The sequence below is a fragment of the Anas platyrhynchos genome, chromosome 28 (genome assembly GCF_047663525.1).
Source record: "Anas platyrhynchos isolate ZD024472 breed Pekin duck chromosome 28, IASCAAS_PekinDuck_T2T, whole genome shotgun sequence".
Lineage (NCBI taxonomy): Eukaryota > Metazoa > Chordata > Aves > Anseriformes > Anatidae > Anas > Anas platyrhynchos.
Window position 1 is genome coordinate 4,341,929 of NC_092614.1, and position 20,286 is coordinate 4,362,214.

At 47.8% G+C, this 20,286-nt stretch overlaps 2 protein-coding genes across 3 annotated transcripts; both read left to right on the forward strand.

Moving 5' to 3' along the window:
• Positions 1–606: 606 nt before the first annotated feature.
• Positions 607–10,449, forward strand: LOC101803804 (von Willebrand factor A domain-containing protein 5A-like). Of its 2 annotated transcripts, XM_038172248.2 has the most exons (18): positions 607–844; positions 1,862–1,920; positions 2,330–2,577; positions 2,684–2,906; positions 3,260–3,402; positions 3,613–3,724; positions 4,170–4,297; positions 4,606–4,694; positions 5,108–5,252; positions 5,554–5,633; positions 6,116–6,227; positions 6,567–6,731; positions 6,876–6,979; positions 7,310–7,491; positions 7,670–7,876; positions 8,371–8,591; positions 8,772–8,898; positions 9,093–10,449. In XM_038172248.2, exons 2-18 carry the CDS (start codon positions 1,872–1,874, stop codon positions 9,227–9,229), a joined length of 2,472 nt encoding a protein of 823 aa, XP_038028176.2. In that variant the 5' UTR covers positions 607–844; positions 1,862–1,871; the 3' UTR covers positions 9,230–10,449. The 2 variants fall into 2 exon arrangements, with proteins under 2 accessions (XP_038028176.2, XP_071884984.1); XM_072028883.1 differs by lacking the exon at positions 8,371–8,591 and having other exon boundaries at positions 9,093–9,234.
• Positions 10,450–18,587: 8,138 nt separating this feature from the next.
• On the forward strand, positions 18,588–19,529 carry LOC119715081 (olfactory receptor 6E1-like). Its single transcript, XM_038172247.1, has one exon. It carries the CDS (start codon positions 18,588–18,590, stop codon positions 19,527–19,529), a length of 942 nt encoding a protein of 313 aa, XP_038028175.1.
• The last annotated feature ends 757 nt before the right edge of the window (positions 19,530–20,286 follow it).

Here is a 20,286-nt window from a genome sequence, read left to right on the forward strand (position 1 = left end):
CTGCAGCCAGTGCTGCAGGCCTGGCAGTGGGACAGGACTGTGGAGGGAGGAGTGCTGTCACACAAGACACCAGCCTGGCTGCACGAGGCCTTTGGCAGCTAATGCTCATTGCACCAGAAGTGAGGACTGAGCTGAAGAGCTGGGCAGTGTGGGGAGGTTTGGCAGACACTGCTTGGCCAGGAGCAGTTCTGCTGAGGGATTTGCAGCACTGTCCTTCGGGGCAGCGAGTGCTGGTCACAGCCTATACAAGCCTGCGGTGAGGGATGACGTTCCCTGCCCCGCTTACCCTTCCCGTTCAGGCGCTGTTGGGAACAAGGCGTGGAGGCTGCACTGGCTGCAGCAACGCAGTCTGTATGCAGACGCTTCCTTGCCCACCGCCACTTTCGCTTCCGAGGTGGGACTTGGCGGGAGAGGGGTCCCCAGGGACCCCCACTAAGTGCCGTCCACCTGGGGTGTCCCCGCGCCCCTCCTCGCCCCGCAGCCCCCCAGGCTTCCCGAGACGCACGGCCCCGCCCGTCCCCAGGGCAGCCAGACCCTCCGGCCGCACGGGAGGAGCTTGGCGTCCCCGACGGCCTCTCCCCGCCCCTGCCCGCCTTCCCCTGCCTGTCCATCCGCCCTTGCGTCCCTCCGACTCTCTCCACATCGCAGACGCTTCTCCATCTCCGTGGCCCTGCATCTTCCCGTTTGCCTGAACATCTCTTGCTCGGTCTCTCCATCTCTTCCTCTTCCGTCCCTTCCGTTTGCCTGTTGTTTGCCTCTTACTGCCTCTTCCCCTTCCTCTTCTATCTCTTCAGTGCATCTGATTGTCTGTCTCTCCCACCTGACGACCCCGGCTGTTATTCTGGTGAGTGCCTGCTTGTTTGTTCTACGTTTTGTTATTTTCTCCCTGTTGTCTGTTCATTGTCCTCCATCACTGGGAAGAGCTTGCTCCTGTTCAATCCATCCCTCTGCCCATCACTCAGCCCTACTTCCGCAAGGAAGAAGAAAGAAAACACCCTATTTGGTTTCTTTGTCCATACTGTCAGCATAATGGTGGGGTGGGGATTTTTCTGATGCTGCTGACCCTGCCACCCCAGAACAGGAGAAAGTGAGGCAAGTGTATTGTAATCAGAGAAACTTATATGGGTGACTTTGGGATACAGGTGGTGGAATCCCATTCACCTCTAGGCACTTGGGCAGAAGGCAACCAAACATAACTTACCTGCACACTCCCCCCAGTGCCTTTCTGGGATTTGCTCTGTCACCATGGAATACCTGACCCTGCCTTCATTTCTCTCTCTGCCATTTCCCCCCACATTGCCTGGCCTTTCAACCTGTCCTTGCAAGCTACTCCATGAATATATCCTCACAGGTGCTGTCTCTTGTGCAGCAGCATTCACACAATACTGCCTGTGGTGGGTTTGCACTCATCCCTTCTAAAATGGACTCTTCCACCTATCCATCCATTGTTCCATCTATTCATCTACTTCAACAAAAAATCTCATGTCTCTCTTTGTCCATCTCTTCATCTGTCTGTCCCAAAATGGATCCCATCTGCCATCCTGTTCATCCAGACATGGATTGTTCATCACAATAAAATTACAGACAGCTACACTTGCTTTCCTCTGTCTCCTGTTGCTATCCCTCAGTTCTCTTCAAGATTCTCCCATGATGGGAATGAGATGCAGACCTCTTCACTGCAGAGTCATTGCACAGTCTTTACAAACAGGGATTTCTGAATCCCTGGGTTTGCTCTGGCTGTACCTGGTGGGTTAGGGCCTTCAGCCACATACATAGGACTGGGGAAACAGCAAGGAATCTTCACCAGATAAAGGCTACCTGGTGGTATCTCCTCTTACAAGAGACCCCTTCCTGTCTACAGGTCTCCAGAAATGTGGCGTGAGAGCTTTGGACTTCTAGAAAAATCCTACGTCAGTGGCGGTGAGCTGTGGGTCAGACAGGGATATTTTGGGAATGCTCCCAAAGGAGGGTAAAGAAAGAGGGAGAATAGGCTGGATCTTCCCAGAGGGAAACACGGATTGGAATGGTCAAGGGGTCTACAGGATCAGGGTGGGGGACAGAGGTATGGAGGAAAAAGGAAGCTGAGATGTAGAAGTAGACACTGTTCTGTGGCAGGCTCATGCTAGACCTTCAACAATGTTAAACATGATCCATGGATAAAGACTTAGGATCCCCTTTTGCCATTAGGAGGGGAGAATCTGTCATTGTGTACTGTTCATTGGCCACCTAGTTTTAATTTCCTGGGTGGGAACACACACTTGAAGCAGCTCCAACTCTCTCCTTGTGTCATTCATGTGTTCTGATGGAAAGGTTGCATCTCTCCCAACAGCACCAGCATCCTTTTTGCTGGGGAAGGATCTCCATATACCCCTGTGCCCAGTACCCCTTTGTAGTGCAGTGGTGGATGTTGCCATCCAGGACTATGTGGCTGATGTGGCCTCTGAACTGATCTACCAGAACAAGAGTCGTACCTCCTCAGAAGTCATCTTTGTCTTCCCCCTCGCCCCCCACATGACCATCTACTCTTTCCAGGCCTTAAATGAGGATGCCAAGGTTCAGGCCTTGCTGCAGGATGAGGTACCAGCATTCAGGAAGGAATGGGGGCAAACACCAGAGGGGCATGGAATGAGCAGCCCATGGTCTGCCTGGGGATCAGCTTTTTGTCCCTCCCCTTTCCGTCCAGACCCAGCAGCTGCACAAGGCTACAAAGGGCCAGGAGAACTGGGAGTACCTTCAGCATCAGTCTGAGCGTTCAGGCGAGGTGTTTGCCTGCTTCCTGGGTTCCTTGTCCCCTGGCAAGGAGATGGTCGTGACCTTACGCTATGTCCAAGAGCTGCCACGGAAGCTAGGTGGAGCAGCCCAGTTTTTGTTGCCAGCCACGCTGCATCCTCACTGGAACTACTACAGTGAGTAACCCCATAAGGAACCTTCCCTCCCAGTCACACACTCTACAGAAGGACCAGAGCTTCCCCATATACTTTACAAGCAGATCTAATGCAAACTTTCTTTGTACCCACAAAGAAAGAGACACACATTTTCCCCCATGCAACCCATGAACAGATCCACTCTTCCTTCCTGTGTCCCTTGAAACGGATCCACACCTCCCCCACACATTTCACGTACACAGACAATGGAACCCCTCTGTACACTTTATCGACAATCCCTAGTTATTCCCATATGTCTTATATATAGATGCCAAATCCCACATGCACTCAAGAGAGAGACTGTGTCATTGTCAGTACCATGTTTCTCCCTGCAGCCTGGAATTGTCACAATAACAAGCCTTACTACAGCCTGCTGCTCACCGCCAGCCTGCAGTCACCCCGTGGTGTGGTCAATGCCGAGGCCAACTGTGCTCTTACTCCTTTGATCTACACTGCCCAGGACCACAGCGCTGCACAGGTATGGCCTCCTGAGGGCCAGGATCCTGGAGATACTGGGCAAGTGGCGTCATCACTGATGGCCTCCTGAGGGCCAGGATCCTGGGGATAGTGGGCAAGTGGCGTCATCACTGAGAAAAAGGAGATGCGCTGGGATTGGTGCTTGTGCTCCTGGCCTAATGCTGGGCCTGGGCCTCCTCCTCCTGTGTATGACCAGGCATCCCTTCTCTAGGTCTCACTGGCTGAGACCCCTCCAAGAGATGATTTTGAGCTGCTTGTGTATTATGGAGACCCCACTGAAGTCAGTGCTGTGGTGGAGAAGGGAGACCCTGGGGCCTCCGTTGGTGAGTTCATCTGGGGAGGGAACGTGGGGGCACCTCTGAGTAACAGGAGTCATTGAGGCACAGGAGGACACTGGGGATTGTGGGGTGAGAGGCTTCATTGGACAAAGATAGGAGGCATTCAGATGGGATAGTGTGTGTCCTAGGGTTCCACAGTGAGGTGCTGGGGACATTGTGATGAGGTATTAGATGTACCAGGATGGCTATGAGGACCCCTATATTAGGGCTTACTGGGTAACCTGTGTTGGAGCCACTGGGCTGGAGTACTGGGGGCAATGCGTTGTGCAGCTTGTGTACATTACAGTAGGGTAACAAGGCACCAGTGTGGGTTATCAGGAGCTCTGGGATGGTGTAAGCTGAGGGCACAATGAGGATCAGAACCAGGATGAGGAGAGGGGTCTCTAACTGGGCATAATTGGGCTTTATCCCCACCCTATACCTCCTCCAGGCTCCCTGCTTGGTGACCCCCTCGTGTTGGTGACTCTGTCACCCAGCATCCCTGATGCAATGCCTGGGCAGTGCCAGTCTGGGGAGTTCATCTTCCTTCTGGACACCACTTTCCTTGAGCGTGCACAGGTACCTCCACAGAACAGGGACCAAACTCGATTTGGGGAGCAAGCTGAGAGGGAACAAAGCCAGGGCAGGTGTTTGAGACACAGACATGGGGGGGGGAGGGGGGTGGAGACAGGGGGAAACAGGGTGGGTAGGGGCAATGGTGGGCTCTGAAAGGGTCCTGGAATATCTTGGGTGCCTGGGAGAGGTCAGGACACTGGCTGGGGTCATCCAGAGGAGTCCAGAGGCTTTAGCCAGACCAAGATAAGGGCAAGGGCATCTGTATCCACCACTGGTACCTCCTAAGACCTGCCTGCAGTTTCTTTCCACAGGAATCCCTGCTCTTCCTTCTCAAAAGCCTTCCCCTGGGCTGCTACTTCAACATCTACTGCTATGGAGCAACATCTGTGGGCATCTATCCGTGAGCAAACATGGGGCAGGCTGGGTGTTATGTGTCTGGATTAGATGCTGGCAAGTAGGGCTGGATGCTGTGGGGCTTGACTGGTTGCTGTGAGGCAGAGCAAGATCCTGGAGGATAGGTCTGGATTTTCTGAAATAGGCAGATTGGTATGGGGCAAGGCTGGGTACTGGAGTGCATGGCTGGGTGCTGGAGGGCAGGACTGGATTCTGGGGACAGGATCTTTGTGGCACCATGGGAGAGCATTTATTGGGGTTCTGTTGAGCAAAATCTTGTAGGAACTATGAGGCAAGGTCTCTTTAAGACCTCCTATGGGGCAGGATCTTGCAGAAGATATAGCTATGGGGGTGAGTCTTAGGGAGCACCACGGCCAGCACAGGGTGATGTGCTCTGCAAACATGTTGTGCCTGCTGCAGGCAAAGTGTTGAATATACCCAAGACAACCTGACCAAGGCAATGCAACGCATCCCGTCCACCAGCTCTTGTCTGGGTGATGCTGACCTGCTTGGAACTCTTCGCACAATCTACAATACGCCCCAGCCCCACGGACATGCACGACAGGTCTGGGCACAGGAGCATGGAGGAGTGGTGGGATAGGTGTCCCCGAGGAGCACAGAGTGTGTGGGGAAGGAGTGACACAAGGGGTGTCCTGGTCCAAGGTGAACAGACTATGTGGGGGAAAGGAAAAAAAGGTGGGTCCATATCTCGGGGGGGTTCTGTCCCCTGAGAGAATGGATATCTCTCCTTGGGGGTAGTATCTCTACAGGGTCTCTCTCACCTGGGTCCCTTTTGGGGACCTGCTGTCCCCATTTTGGGGTCTTGTGCAAGGTGTCACCATTCATTTATGTCTCCTATCTCCCAGCTCTTCATCTTCATGACTGGGCTACCTCCTGACAAGGAAGCCATTGCTGCTGAGGTCTGCCATCATCGCAACAGCCACCGGTAATTGGAACTCTCTGCCCCCAGTCCTTGATCCCCTCCCATCATTGATGAGGGCCCCTGTTCACCTGTCTGAATCCTTGAACCCCTTCAGTGTCCCAGAGACCCTTCCCACCCTGCGCAGCTCTGTCCTGTGTCAAGCCTCCACAGGGGAGTCTTTACTTAATACTCCCACACCCAAGGCACCCATCACAAAGTGAGGAGGGATTTGTACACCCTGATGTGCCCCCAAGCTCTGCCCCAGCCCCACCATACTGGTCCCAGCTCTGCCCCAAGCTCCAGCTCTTCCCTGCCACCTCCTGTCTAACCCCAGCTCCAACCCCAATTCCTCACTCCACTCCTTACTCTTCCTCCTGCCCCTTGTTCTGCACCCTAGGTTTGTTCCCCTGCCTAAAACTCCAGCCTGTCTTCTCCAACTCTTTTTCTACATGCGTGCATCCATCTCTGGCTCCTATTTCTGACACCTTTCCCTGCTTCCACCATAGGTGTTTCTCCTTCTGCTTCTCTGAGGACAGTGCTGCTCTGGCCATGACTCTGGCCAGGGAGACAAGGGGTGAAGCTACCTACGTCAAATCTGACAAAGAACTGGCAGTTGTGGTAGGAACCCAGGAGCCCTGGTTCGTTCCCTTCTTTCCACAGATACACTACTTTCCAGTAACCCTGGCACCTGGACTGCCCACCTGTGGTAGCCAAGACCCAGCTGCCCCAAGGAACCCAGGCACCCAGTCTTTCCCTAACTCTCTACCCCACTGCCCCACCCCACAGAAAACCCAGATGCCTGAACTTCTCCCCCCCATGGCACAGACCTGTCTGCTACCAGGGAAGCCATCTGGCACCCCACACATCCCCGTGCTATCCAAGGAATTCAGACAGAGGGGCCGTATGCTGAACTCTAATGGAGCTCCCAAAGTGTGGTGTCTTGCCCTTTCTACCCAGGTGCTGAACTGCTTGAAAAGAGCCCTTAAGCCAGCAGCTGAGGGAGTCTCTCTGAGCTGGACTCTGCCCCTTGGCCTGGAGGCTGAGGTGCTGGGAGGCACACCTCGGTCCATCTTTCAGGGTGAACACATCCATCTCTATGCAAAGATTCGTGGAGAAGCCCAGGTGAGAGCTGCCACTATGTTTTTTTCCAGTTGCTTCCTAATAACCTTGCATTAACTACTAGTAATCTTTGAGTAATTTCCCAGTACCTCCCAGCAGCAATCATGTATTTCCAGTAACCTCCAGTATCTTTCCATGTGTTACCAGGATAAGAAAGTGGCCACTGGTGTCTTGACTTTGCAGTTCAACCTGAATGGCCAGAATGTCGCTCACACGATCCCGTTCCCACTATGCCCACAGGGAGATGGCCGGTGAGAGCCTGTCCTACACATGGACTCCAGCTGAGAAAGGAAACAGATAGCTTGTTTATTCATTCCCACCTTCCACGTACCATCCCAAACTGGGAGAGAACCCAAGTGTCCAAGCATGCTCTCCTTCCCTGCTTTGAACCCACAGGGATAGGACTCATGCACCTGGACCTCATTTCACTGCAGACAGGGGACCCATGCATCCACATCTTCACTCTACCCATTCTTACCCCTGAAGGGAGAGAACCTAGGTGTCCAGGACCAATCTCTGTCCACCTTTCTCCAGCACGGAGAAAAGCCAGGTAGTTGGGCCTCACCCCACTCTGTCCCCAGGCTGGCAGGTCATCGTCTGGCTGCAAGGTGCTTGCTCAGGATGTTGTTGGCAGACGCTGTGAGTGGGTCAGGGGATGAACCAAGGCAACGTGCAGTCGAGATCAGCCTGACTTCAGGGATCATCTGCCCCTTCACCAGTTATGTGGGGGTTCGCACATCTCAGTGGGTTACCTGGTACCAAGGTAAGGAAAGATGCTTGGGGGAAAGATCTGGAGGGGTGTCTCCATGGGATGTTCTCATTCCACAGGAGCCAGAACCCCAACCACAGGGCACCCCCAGTCTCATGGGGTAGGCCCCATCACCACCAGGTACTCCGTTCCCATGGGCTTAATTCAGTCTCTTTCCCTGTTTCCTTCAAAGGGCCCCTGGCACTGCTGCCACCCCACCAGTCACTGGTTGCCTGCCAGATCCTTCAACTACGTGGCTCTATTTGCAGCTCTTCTTGCTTTCCTAAGAGCATCTTCATCCCACCTGGCTGGCTGACTGCAGTACAGGAGTCATGGTTTGCCATCCAGCGTCTAACCCATGACATTGCTGCCTTGGCTCAGAATGGGGCTCACTCAAAAGGTATGGGATCTTGATCCAGACAGGAGATTTAGGGATTAATTAAATGTCTGACAAGAGGGTTATGTTGTCACTCTCCATGTTTGCTCTTGGTCTGAAAACTAATGAATTTTGCCTTTAACCTTTCCGCTAATCATGCTTAAAGCTTAAAGTCCTTCAGCAATTATGGGACCCAGGTCAGGGACACCCAGAGACAGGTCAGGACCAGTGCTGCATCATGAATGCACATTTGGATGAGATATGTTCTAAGGATATCAAGAGAGGGTTTGGGGACATGGCTGGACAGGAAAGCTAGGAGAATAAGGATGAATTAGGGACGTTCAGAAAGGGTTGATGATAGGAATATTTTGGAGATATGCAGGGAGGTCCTCAGCCTGCAGGTAATTGCCCAAAGAAGATCACAGTGTTCTGGGCATTTTCTCAGAGCACAGGGGAGTAGAGAGGGGCCAGCTTTCCTGTGATTCCTCAAACCCTCCAGTTTACATTTTTTCCCACAACACCTAAACCACCGCCACCATCTATTTATTCTCTCGAGAGTGTGGATCCCAATTTTGTTTTGTCCTCTCAAATTTTTTGGCCATGGGTCAGCAAAGCCATTGATGAGTGTCAGGAGCTGGTTGCACTGCAGAATGTAGATGGCTCTTGGACCCTCAGCTCAAGCTTAGCTTCTGCACTGCAAGTCGATGAGGCTGAAATCAAGGGAAAGATGCCTGGTGAGGTAAGGAGATAATCCTTTGTGGTGCCAGGGTGTAGACTTGGGGCAGTGGGAACACCTTGGCTGGTGGAACCCCTTGGAATCCCAGGGCACCCAGAGGTGAGTGGAGGGGTCAGGAACCAGAATCACAAAGGAAGAGGTGCTCAACAATGTCAGCGGGTCTGAGTCATTGTTCTTCTACAGGTCACAGAGCCAAGCATCTGGGCCACAGTACTGGCTGTGACCTGGCTGCAGAAGAAAAACAGGTATTATCAAGGCCTATGTGAGTTGCTGGAGGCCAAGGCTGTGACCTGGCTGTGCAGCCGAGCTGGTGAGTCTCGTTTTCCAGATCTCCACAGAACGGCTTCCTCCCTGCTCTCTCCAGTGAGGCCTACTAGAGGCCTAATAGTGGACCTCTTCAGGACCACTGTTTCCTGGGAGTCCTGTGTCCCCTTTCTTCTTTCTGCCTGTGGACCTTTCTTCCTGCCTTACTCCCATGGTGCCCCTATCTCTCCCTCATTGCAGCGTCCCAGCTGGACAAATGCCTGGAGGCAGCCAACACCCTCCTCGAGAGCAGCGTGGAGCTTGTTGCAGGAAAAGCGGCCGAAAACTTGACAGACACTAGTATGGTCAGATCATGCTCCATTTTATTACCCGAATAGCCTGACTTTTATAGTGAACTTAACAGGGGCGGATAGTGTCTCACACAAGATTATTGGTCAAAAGCACTCAGACAAACAACTACAAGAAAACAACCCCCTTGTGATTAGCAGTCACGTAGACCTTGTCCTTGAAGCCAACTACTGGCAACAATATTTTTCTAAATTCCTCAGCTGGGTGATGTGGGAACACTGTCATGGGAACTTCTCTTAGTCATCCTGGTAGCTTGGTTTGCTCAGATGCAGCAAGCCATGGGATCTTTGCTGTTTCAAAAATCCCTCAACAGGAGCTGAGTGTTTTTAGGCTCTGAGCTCAACACATGCCTTGTGCTTCAGACCATCAGCATTCGTGTAATAAAACAGGACCACAAAACACAGCTTAAATTTACCTGCCATGCTGGGATCCCACTGCTGCTGTCAGTTGGGGTTTTACATAACAGATGAACCCTCACTGCTTTTCAGATATCTTCTACTAGGTGAGCTGCATTTGTAGCATGCTGAACTCCTGAACAGTTCACAGCCTCCGGCATGTTTGGTTTGGGTGGGAGTGAGAGTTGGAGATAGCCTCTTCTAATTGTGCCTGTCATCAGCATCTCCAGACACGGTCCATCGTGGCCTAACAGAAACATGTTAGAGTGTGGGTGAATCACCATTTTGAGTCGCCTATCCATCCCAGGATTTCTATGGACCACCTAGGTGTTTTCCTTCGTCTTCATTTCCCTCTAAAGTCTTTACAGTCATGGGGAGGGAATCATCAGGGTTATTATTATGCTCATCTGCAATGCTGGGAAAACCCTAGGAAGGGGCCCGTTTCTGTGTCCTTGTGTCGACTGGGACAGAGTAAATGTTCTTCATATGGTATGGTGTTGTGTTTTGAATTTAGGATGAGAATAATGTTGATAAAACAACAATGGTTTAGTTGTTGTGGAACAGTGCTTATACTAAGACAAGGACTTTTCAGCTTCTCACTCTAGCCTGCCATTGAGGAGGCTGGGGGTGCACAAGAAACTGGGCTGGGAGTGGACAGAATTAGGACAGCTAACCCAAACAGCCAAAAGGGTATTCCATACCGTATGATGTCACGCTGAATAATAAATATGGGATGGCTGGCCAGAGTGAGGGCTGGGGCCGCTGCTTGGGGATGGCATGGGAAGGGCATCAGTCAGCAGGTAATGAGTGATGCATTGTGCATCACTTGCTTTCCATATCCTCTTATCATTATTATTTATATTTGTTAATACTATTTTTACTACTATTACTATTATTATTAGTTTTCCTTCATTTTCTCTCCTATTAAACTGTCTTTATCTCAACCAACAAGCTTTTATCATTTTTTTCCCCAATTCTACCCCCCATCCTCCTGTGTGTGTGTTTGGTGTGCGTTTTTGGAAGGGGGGTGGGGTGGGAGGAGGGTGGTGAGTGAACATCTGTGTGGTCCTTACCTGCCTGCTGGGTTAAACCACAACACTCCACACATGGACTTTCCCTGGGCAGACAGTGAGGCACATTCTGGGTATTTACTACAAGAATGCGCTAGGTGATGCTCCTTGCCCACTTAACCATCACTCAGCCACCTACTGGCAATCCTGAACATAGAGCCCCAAACCTACAGGACAAAACAGACGATAAATGCAGCGCCAATTCTTCTACTGATACGAAAAAGGACATCAGTTATGATATGACATCACTTGGGGAGCATGTGAAGCATTTACTGTTACTGGAAAGTGTGAAGCGTTAGCTAGTGAGGAAAGAAACTTGGGACTCTATGAAGAACATACTTAATGATCTTTAACAGCTTACGTAAATCATGGCACATAGGTATGATAATCACAGCAATAGCAAATACATTCAGGACAGTTATGTTTGTTGAAATTTGTTAGCATGTGACTACAATATAACTGTACTGCGATTAATTCTGATAATTGTCAGTAAATGCCTACCAGAAATGTAGCTGCACACAAGCATGGTTAGTGATAGCAGTATAATGTTGTTTGTCATGTCCCCCTTAACATATTTGCACTGAAAAGCACTGAAAAGATCAGGTAACCCTACTGAACACACCTTCCAAATACCTTTGCAGTCAGCACTTCCAGACACTTTGCTTAGCAGCTGCGTTTTTTAAGCAACACCTTCATGTCATGTCCCCAGAGACACTGTGTAACTTTGGTTTGAATTGACTGCTAATTCCCCCTTTCATGTAGTTCTTTCAGCAGGCTGGGCAGTCAGATGAATCCTCCCAACTGGACCAAGGACAGGGAATCCTTTCTATTGTCCTTTCCACTTGAAAGACACAAATCTTCACTCTGCTCCTGATGATTTAGCTGTTCACTCACCTGGGGAGCATGGTCATCATTTCCACAACCATTTGACCACCAGTTCCACACTTCAAAAGTATTTCTTCTTCAGCAACTTGCCCTTCTTTGATATTCTTCTTTGATATTTCTTCTTTGATATTCACCTTGGTGAATTCCCCAAAAATCTGTGTCAGCCTTATATTGGAAATGAAGATGGGGTGGCTGCTCATGATTCTCAACCTTCTCCTTCATCCGGATTCTGCAGCTGGGACAGGGCAACCCTGGATATTCATACAGCCTAGGGGATGGGAGGCTGAAGAGCAGCCCCATGGAAAGGTATCTGGAGAGTTTGGTTGATAGTAAGTTGAATATGAGTTAACAGTGTGCCCTGTCATCCAAAAGGGCCAATCATATCCTGGGGTGCATCAAGGACAGCATTACTAGCTAGTCAAGAGAAGCGATTGTCCTGCTCTGCTCTGCACTGGTGCAACCTCACCTTGAGGACTGTGTGCAGCTTTGCATGCCACAATACAAGAAAGACATTAAAAAAAAGACATACCTGCTATCCTAAAAAATAATCCACTTTCTGTCCATGTAGATCATTCTATCGCTCTGTGCTTTCTGCAACACTATCTAGAACAGAACATTAATAGTGTGTGGTGGTTTTACTCGGGTGAGCAGCCAAGCTCCACCACAACTGCTCTCTCATTCCCCTTCCACAAAGGGAAAGGGGGAGAAAATACATTGTAAAGGGCTCATGGTTTGAGATATGGATGAGGAGATTGCTCAGCAATTATTTTGATGGGCAAAAACAGACTCAGAGTAGGGAGATTAGTAAGTTTTTTTGCCTATTACTAATAAGCTAGAGAAGTGAGAAACAAAGGAAAGAAACCAAAACCACCTTCCCCTCATCCATCCTCTTTGACTTCCTCTCCCCAAGTGGCACAGGGGAATGGGGGTTGCGGTCTGACTATAGCACCTGGTCTCTGCTGCTCCTTCATGGTCACTCTCTGCCCCTGCTCTACATGGGGTCCCTCCCATGGGATGCAGTCCTTCCCAAACTGATCCTGCGGCAGCTGCTCACAGGCAGCAGCTCTTCAAGAACTGCTTCAGATATGGGCCTGTACCACAGGGTCCATCCATCAGGAACAGACTGCTCCAGCCTGGGCCCCCCATGAGCAGCACCTTCTGCTAAGTCACCTGCTCCTGTGTGGGCTCCTCTCCATGGGCTACAGGTCCGGCCTTAGAATCTGCTCCAGTGGGGGCTCTCCATGGGCTACAGCCTCCTTCAGGTCAGATCCACCTGCTCCACCATGGGGTCCTCCATGGGGTGCAGCATGGAAATGTGTTCTACCATGGTACACCATGGGCTTCAGAGGGACAACCTGCTTTACCATAGTCCTTTCCACAGGCTGCGGGGGAACTTCTGCTCTGGCTCTTGGAGCACCTCCTACCCCCTCCTTCTTCATTGACCTTGGTGCCGGCAGGGCTGTTTCTCACTCCTCACTCTCCCAGCTGCTGTTGTGCAGCAGTTTTGTTATGTTTTGTTTCTTAAATATGCTTTCACAGAGGTGCAAACAACATTGCTTATTGGCTCAACTCTGACCAGGGGTGGGACCCTCATAGGGCAACTTTTGGATTCTTCTCACAGAAGCCACCCCCGCAGCCCCTTGCTACCAAAGTCTTGCCACATAAACCCACTACATAGAGTTATCAGAGAGTGTCCAAAGGAGGGCAACAAATATGTTATACAGTCTAGAGGGGAAGACATATGAGAAGTGGCTGAGGTCACTCGGTTTGTTCAGCCTAGAGAAGAGGAGTCTGAAGGGAGGCCTCATGGGGAGGCCTGCAGCTGCAGCTTCCTCATGAGGGGAGCGGAGGGGCAGGAGATATCTCTGCTCTCTGGGGACAGTGACAGGACCCAAGGGAATGGCATGGAGCTGTGAGAGGGGAGGTTCAGATTGGGTATTAGGAAACGGTTCTTCACTAAGAGAGTGGTCGGGCATTGAAGCAGACTCCCCAAGGAAGTGATCATGACACCAAGCCTGCCAGAGTTCAAGAAGTGTTTGGACAATGTTGTCAGAATTATGATTTCATTTTTGTGTGGTCCTGTGTGGAGCCAGGAGGTGGACTCAAAGATTCTTTTGGGTCCCTTCCAATTCAGGATGTTCTGTGAGTATATGATCTTCATGGACATCCTTCAGCTGCCTTCATACGACTTCCATTGATGTATTTTAATTGTTAGTGGTCACTTGCAACCTGTTGCACTACACTGTCAATTTGAATGGCTGATCATTCTCCACATTCCTCCTTAACTGAATGATGACATATCAGTCTGCACTCAGACCCACCATCATGTAAACCAAGCTAAACTTCTGTTCACAAGAGACACAGCATTTCATCTACAACATGATATATTTTGGAGCAGAGATCAGTCCATGTATGCATCAGTCAGCTTGTGTTGAAAATAAATAAATCAATATGTATATGTACACACACTAAGGAATTATTGACCACTGTCATTGGAGTGTTTAGACGACAGATAAATTAGGCCTGTTTTAAACTTCAAAACAAAGCATAACTTGGTTCATGTTCATTAATAAAACAGAGAGACAATGGTAAATTTTTAATCATTCTCATTCAATATCAGCATATATGAAGGCCTTAACAAAGTTATTCTATACCTGTTAGAGTATGACACAACCAAAGCTGCTCCCTGGAATTGAGGAAAGTTACTGCTGCTCAGATGACACTGATAATAATTTTCCTCAGCTCTTCCATCAACCGTATGTGGAGAAATTCCTGGAATAAGCTTTCAAGGGGACATTTTTTCCTCAATAGACAGACTCCTGATGTAATCTACACATTTTTTAAAAGGAAGGTAGGAAGAAATCCATGGATTGATGATGTTATTGATCCAGAGACATTTGATACGTTTTTCTTCCTGAAGAGACTTTTAGGTGTACTCCTTATCACTCTTTCCCAAGGATATTTCTGCTTTTGATTTATTGTTTTTTTCCTGGGTATTTGGCTAGGATAGAGTTAATTTTCCTCCTAGTGGCTGGTAAGGTGCTGTGTTTTGGACTTAGGATGAGAATAATGTTGATAATACACTGACAGTTTAATTGTTGCAGAACGATGTTTTGTAGACATTCATAGTAGTAGTGCTATTATCACTATTATTTTCCTTTCTTTTCTGTCCTAATAAACTATCTCACACAACACACGACACACAACTCAACACACAAGCATTCATTTTAATTTATTTTTTTTAATTCTCTCCCCCATCCCATGGGGCGTGGTGCTGTGTGGTGCTTAGCTTCTAGCTGGGTTAAACCACAACCAAACTTTGGTGCTTCACTCTCCTTCTTCACTGTCCAGAAGGTGCCATGGTCCTTCTGCATGACTTGTGTGGCAAAGTGCTTAATGACAACTAGTTTCAGCCACAACGAATAATTATCTTTTACAGCTAAAGGAGGAAACGGCCTGTAGTATCCTTACTGCATAAAAGTGTAAGGCCTATGCTGCTTCCTACTGACATCTCTCCAAGTTTGAGAGAGAAATGCTACTGTGACTCTGACCTGAAAGGAACCTTGTAAAAATGCATTTAGGCATTATGGTACCCAGAACTGCAGCATGCAAAAGTGTCATTGCCTGAAACTAAAGTTCACAATGCTAAGATATGTCTGCCCCCTGTTTTGATAATAAACTGCATACATTCCCAATGAATGGTATATATATAAACTGAAAAGCTAAGGTCAAATGAAGCACAGTGCAGGTAATGGAAATCCTACACAAATTTGTATTTAATTCAGATGTTGACAGAATTCCAGATCCCTCCTTCTGTATTTTTTTGATACGCAGTGCTATGAGAAGGCATGTTAAATCTACTACTTCCATTTTAACGTGTTCACCTGGGGAGCACAAGGCAACTAATCCCATTCTTGTTTCATTGCGGTCATTTGGGAACTCTTCTCTAGCATGTTCATAGGCAGGTCTACTGTGTACAGTTAGCTGAAATCGTTAAGTTGTTCTGTCCAACTCTTCCTTTTGTTCCAAGGAATAAAGACATTATCCACTATCTTACTATACGCATTAATGATGCTTAAAGAGAGACTCCATCTCTTGCCTTCCTCTATACCATACCACCTTGATTCCACCTATTCATTCATCCACCTAGTAAGTCTGATGCTTCAGTTTCTGTTGTATACTCTATTATATTATAAACCACAAGGAAATCATTCCAGTGATCTTATTTCAAAGCCACCAGACAGCCATGCTAGCAGTCGAAATACCTACATCATGGTGTCATGGATGCATCCATCCCTCCTAAATTTCCTTAAAATACTTAAATATAGGCAGGAGAGATGAGGATGCAATTCATCTCTCCCTGAACACCAAAAACACATTAGATAAACCTTTCCTAAGACATTAATTCATAATCTCAACACCTATATAGTCTGCTTTAGCCATCTCCATCAGGACAGGCATGGTAAACAACATTAGATGTGAAGACTTTCTACTTGCATGATGTTTCTCCCTATCATCACGTACACCCATCATCACAAATGTTAGTCTAGCTAAACATGACAGACAATGAGATGAGGTTCAACAGGTCTAAGTGCCAAGTGCTGCACTTTGGTCACAACAACCCTATGCAAAGCTACAGGCCTGGAGCAGAATAGCTGGAAAGCTGTGCAGAGGAAAAGGATCTGGGTGTGCTGGTCAATGCTCGCCTGAACTTGAGCTGCCATTGTGCCCACGCATCCTGGCATCGTGGCTTGTGTCATGAATCACCCCAGCCAGCAGGACCAGGGAGGTGATCGTCGCCCTGTACTCTGCTGTGGTGAGGCCACACCTTGAGTACTGTATTCAGTGCACAGATGCCTGTGCACAGTGCACAGTGAAAGAACAAGAGTCACGGCTGAAACAAGGAAACCTCCACTGGACAGAAGGAAATTACACCTCACAATGAAAATGGTGAAGCACAGGCAGTGCCCAGAGAAGCTGGGGGATCCCCATACTTGAAGGTATCCAAGCTTATGTAGATAAAGTCGTGACCAACCTTGTCCATCTTGGAAGTTAGCTTGCTTTTAGCAGGAGACTGGACCTCCAGGGGTGCTTTCCAACCTCATTTTCTCTATGGTACGACTATGTTCTTGCTGCTCTTTAAACTCTCAGAAGTGTTTTCCCAGAAGGTATTTGGCAGATTTCGATACCAAATTGGTCCCTGAGGTTTGACTCAGTGAGGAAGTACAACAGTGTAAAATACTGACAGCATTATAAGAAGGAGCTCAGAAGTGGAAATTTCTTTGCTGAAAGTCAGACTACACAGAGGAGAAACATCAGAATTAGACTTCTTTTTGAAGCATCCTGGCTTGCTGTGGATATATTGGTAACTCTTTGGAGCACTTCTTAGAGACTGGGTGTGATTGTTTTGGAGATAGGGAAAGAAGAAATGGATAAGGGCTTGGAAAACTGACTGGCTCATTTTTAAAACTCAAGTAAAAGCTTTAAGATGTTACTGAGGGAGTCTCTGGTTTTAAGAGACCAAGCTCAGCTTCCAGATAATGTCTGTCCATCTGTGGTATTAAAAAAGGATGTCCTGTACTTCATGTGATAATGTGGGGGAAGAGGGTGTTCTATTTGCATGTGTGTTTTGTTTTTGTTTTTGTTTTTGTTTTTGTTTTTGTTGTGTGTGTGTGTGTGTTTTGTGTCTTTTTTTGTTTGTTTGGAGAAACAGCCATGAGATGCAGCTAATAAACGCCCATGTTTTGCTGACACCAAGTGCACCAAAGGAGAAAGAACTGATGGGAGTAGTGTGATCAGGATAGTCATAGTGTTCTCACTCAGATTTACCATTTTCTTGAATATTTTGTAAGTTGCACTTGAAAAGAGAAAATCAGATGGCAAGTTTGGTATGGGCTATGTGTTGTCTAAGATGTGCTTGCCTTCCCCGGAAACTCATGTTGGTACTCCTTTTAATCATTCAGAAATAGCTGAAGTGAGTCTGAAATGAGTGTGAAACCAGATTCAAAGACACAAGATAAAATCTGGGAGATCTGAGTGCAAAACTAGCTCCACATCTCTTTTTAGGGCTAACAGGCTTGGTATCTGGGAGAGAAGGGAGGGAGAGTGCAGCTGAAATACCATAAATATTATCTGGTAAGCCTGCAAGAAAACAGCGTGGTTGAGTTGAAGGGCATCATCCAAGGTTTTGAGGCTCCCCTTCACTTCCACAGAGTAATGGCAACCACAGTGGTGACTGCTCCAGTAATATAGTACAGTAGTGCATTAGACACAGTGCATTGGACAAAGTACCTGTCTGAGTTTAGGGCAGGATGGTGTAGTGTGGCAGGATACTTGGAGACAGGTGCCACAAAGAAGAAACCATCAGCATCAGAGTTGATCCACTGGAGCTATAGTGCTGAGGTTAAATGAAAAGTAAACAGAATTTCTTCCCTTACTTTCCCCCTTTCTCCCTCTTTTACTTTTGCTTAGTGTGGTATCCATCCATTCCTTGGTGCATTTTCCCTTTGCTCGGTGGTAACCAGCTCTACAAACCTGTCTTTGGAGCACTGCTCCCATCTATCCAGCCTTTTCTTTGTAAAGTCTCTTTCCCTCTCTCTTTGTCGTTTTAGCTCCTTTAAACTGCAGCAAGTTCATTTTCTGCAATACTACTTTATCCATCAGTAGTGTGTCTAATCTGCTTCAGCCTCTGTCTATTGTTGATGGGGAATAAACACTGTCATTACCATTCAGACAGTCACAGTCCCAAGGTCGAAAACAGTTCCCACACATGTAGCCCTCTCAGCTGTCCTGAGAGGGGACCCCTATGTGTTGCCTGAACTGGAATGAGGACTAGGCATTACAAAAGGTGCTTGAGACCCTATTTACCTGGAAAAGATTGCTTAAATGTAGTTACTGCGGCTGCTCCAGTCTCTCTCAGGGGGTTACATACAGGTATCTCCCCTATATGTTAACAAAACCATATTGACTTGTGTCCTGTTGTTTTCCACTAGTTCTCAAAACAGGTCTTTTCTTGTTCCGCTAGCAATGAAGATTCAATGAACCACACAACAGTAGTGGAATTTGTCCTCTTGGGACTGACCAACAGCCGCCATTTGGAGATCATCCTCTTTCTGATTCTGGTGATTGCCTACTTCTTGATCCTGTTTGGAAACATTACTGTCATCAGCGTCACTCTAGTGGACCATTTTCTTCAGACTCCAATGTACTTCTTCCTCAGGAATTTTGCCATTTTGGAAATCACATTCACCTCCACATTCATTCCTAGCACCCTCTACAGCCTTCTGACAGAGAGGAAAATAATTTCCCTGCCTGGCTGTTTTCTTCAGATGCTGCTTTTCTTTTGCTTGGGTACCTGCACTTTTTTCCACGTGGCGGCAATGTCCTTTGATCGGTATGTTGCCATCTGCCGCCCCTTGCACTACACGACTATTATGAACAACAGATTTTGCTTCCAATTGGTCCTGGCTTGCTGGGCAGTGAGTTTTCTCCTGATGTCTCCTCCCATCATTATGATTGCCCAGTTGCCTTTCTGTGGTCCCAATGTTCTGAACCACTTTTACTGTGATACTTCACAGTTGTTGCAGCTGTCCTGCACAGACACGTGGTTCATCGAAGGACTGCTGTTTATCCTATCGATTATCATTGTGCCAGGCACCTTAACAATAACTGTCATTTCATATGGTTGCATTATTATCACCATCCTACATATGCCATCTTCCTCAGGAAGGAAGAAAACGTTTTCCACTTGCTCAGCTCACCTTGTGGTGGTGACTGTATTTTACAGCACGTCTATTTATAGGTATAACCGCACAGCGCAACGGGGTGGGCAGGGCTCTGACAAAGTTCTTTCTTTCTTCTTCTCCGTGGTGACTCAGATGCTTAACCCATACATCTATTCACTCAGGAACAATCAAGTCAAACGAGCGTTGAAGGAGAGCATGTCAAAGGCATTTTCTAGCTCCCGGAGGCACCCATGAGAGCTGGAGTAGACCTTCCAAGTGACTGAATTGTTGCCCAGATGCATCAGCATTGTGCAAATGAATGAATGACTCTGAATTCAAATGGTTTATGCTTTATAAATGTTACATAGTACCTTTTTCTATCAGAAGCCCAGACATTCCAACACAGGCAGGGTCGTCTAGTCCACCAGTACCTGCACTTGGGTTTGCCTGTGCGTTCTTTCCACTCGGTTCTGGTGGGCTAACAACCTTGGCTAACAACCAAATTCGCTCCCAGCTGCCCAGTGTAGGGCAGAAGAATTTCTTCCTTATATCTAATCTAAACCTAGCCTCTTTTGCTTTAAAGCCACTCCCCCGTGTTTTTTGTCTGCACTTGCTGATAAAGAGATCATAACAATGTGTAACAACCACTGTGATGTAACATATAGACAAGTTAACACCATGTGTTTTTTGTATGATTGAGTGTTGTTGTTGTTGTGTTTTTTTTTTTTTTTTTTTTTTATTGTTTGTTTTTTCTTTGTTTGTTTGTTCTTTCTTGTTGTTTGTTTTTCTTTTTTTTTTTTTTTCTGTTTGTTTGTTTTTTGGTGGTGGAAGTGGTGATGGCACTTTTTTGTTTGTTTATTTGTTTTTTGAGATATTTTTCCTGTTTCGTTCTTTAAATACAGCTAGGTGAGAAGGTAGATTTATGTTTGCCCTAACAAGAGCTGAATCCTTTTGGACTGGTAACATCAGTAATTTCTCCTGTAAAGCTTGTTTACTGTCTTTACATTTCTTA

Bases quoted from the DNA above. Each gene is read 5' to 3' on its own strand.
- LOC119715081 (XM_038172247.1), top strand. From the start codon at position 18,588: ATGAACCACACAACAGTAGTGGAATTTGTCCTCTTGGGACTGACCAAC.
- LOC101803804 (XM_038172248.2), top strand. From the start codon at position 1,872: ATGTGGCGTGAGAGCTTTGGACTTCTAGAAAAATCCTACGTCAGTGGC. The intron at 2,907-3,259 runs GTGAGTAACCCC...TTCTCCCTGCAG, and splicing joins TCCTCACTGGAACTACTACA to CCTGGAATTGTCACAATAAC. The intron at 7,877-8,370 runs GTATGGGATCTT...TTTTTCCCACAA, and splicing joins GAATGGGGCTCACTCAAAAG to CACCTAAACCACCGCCACCA.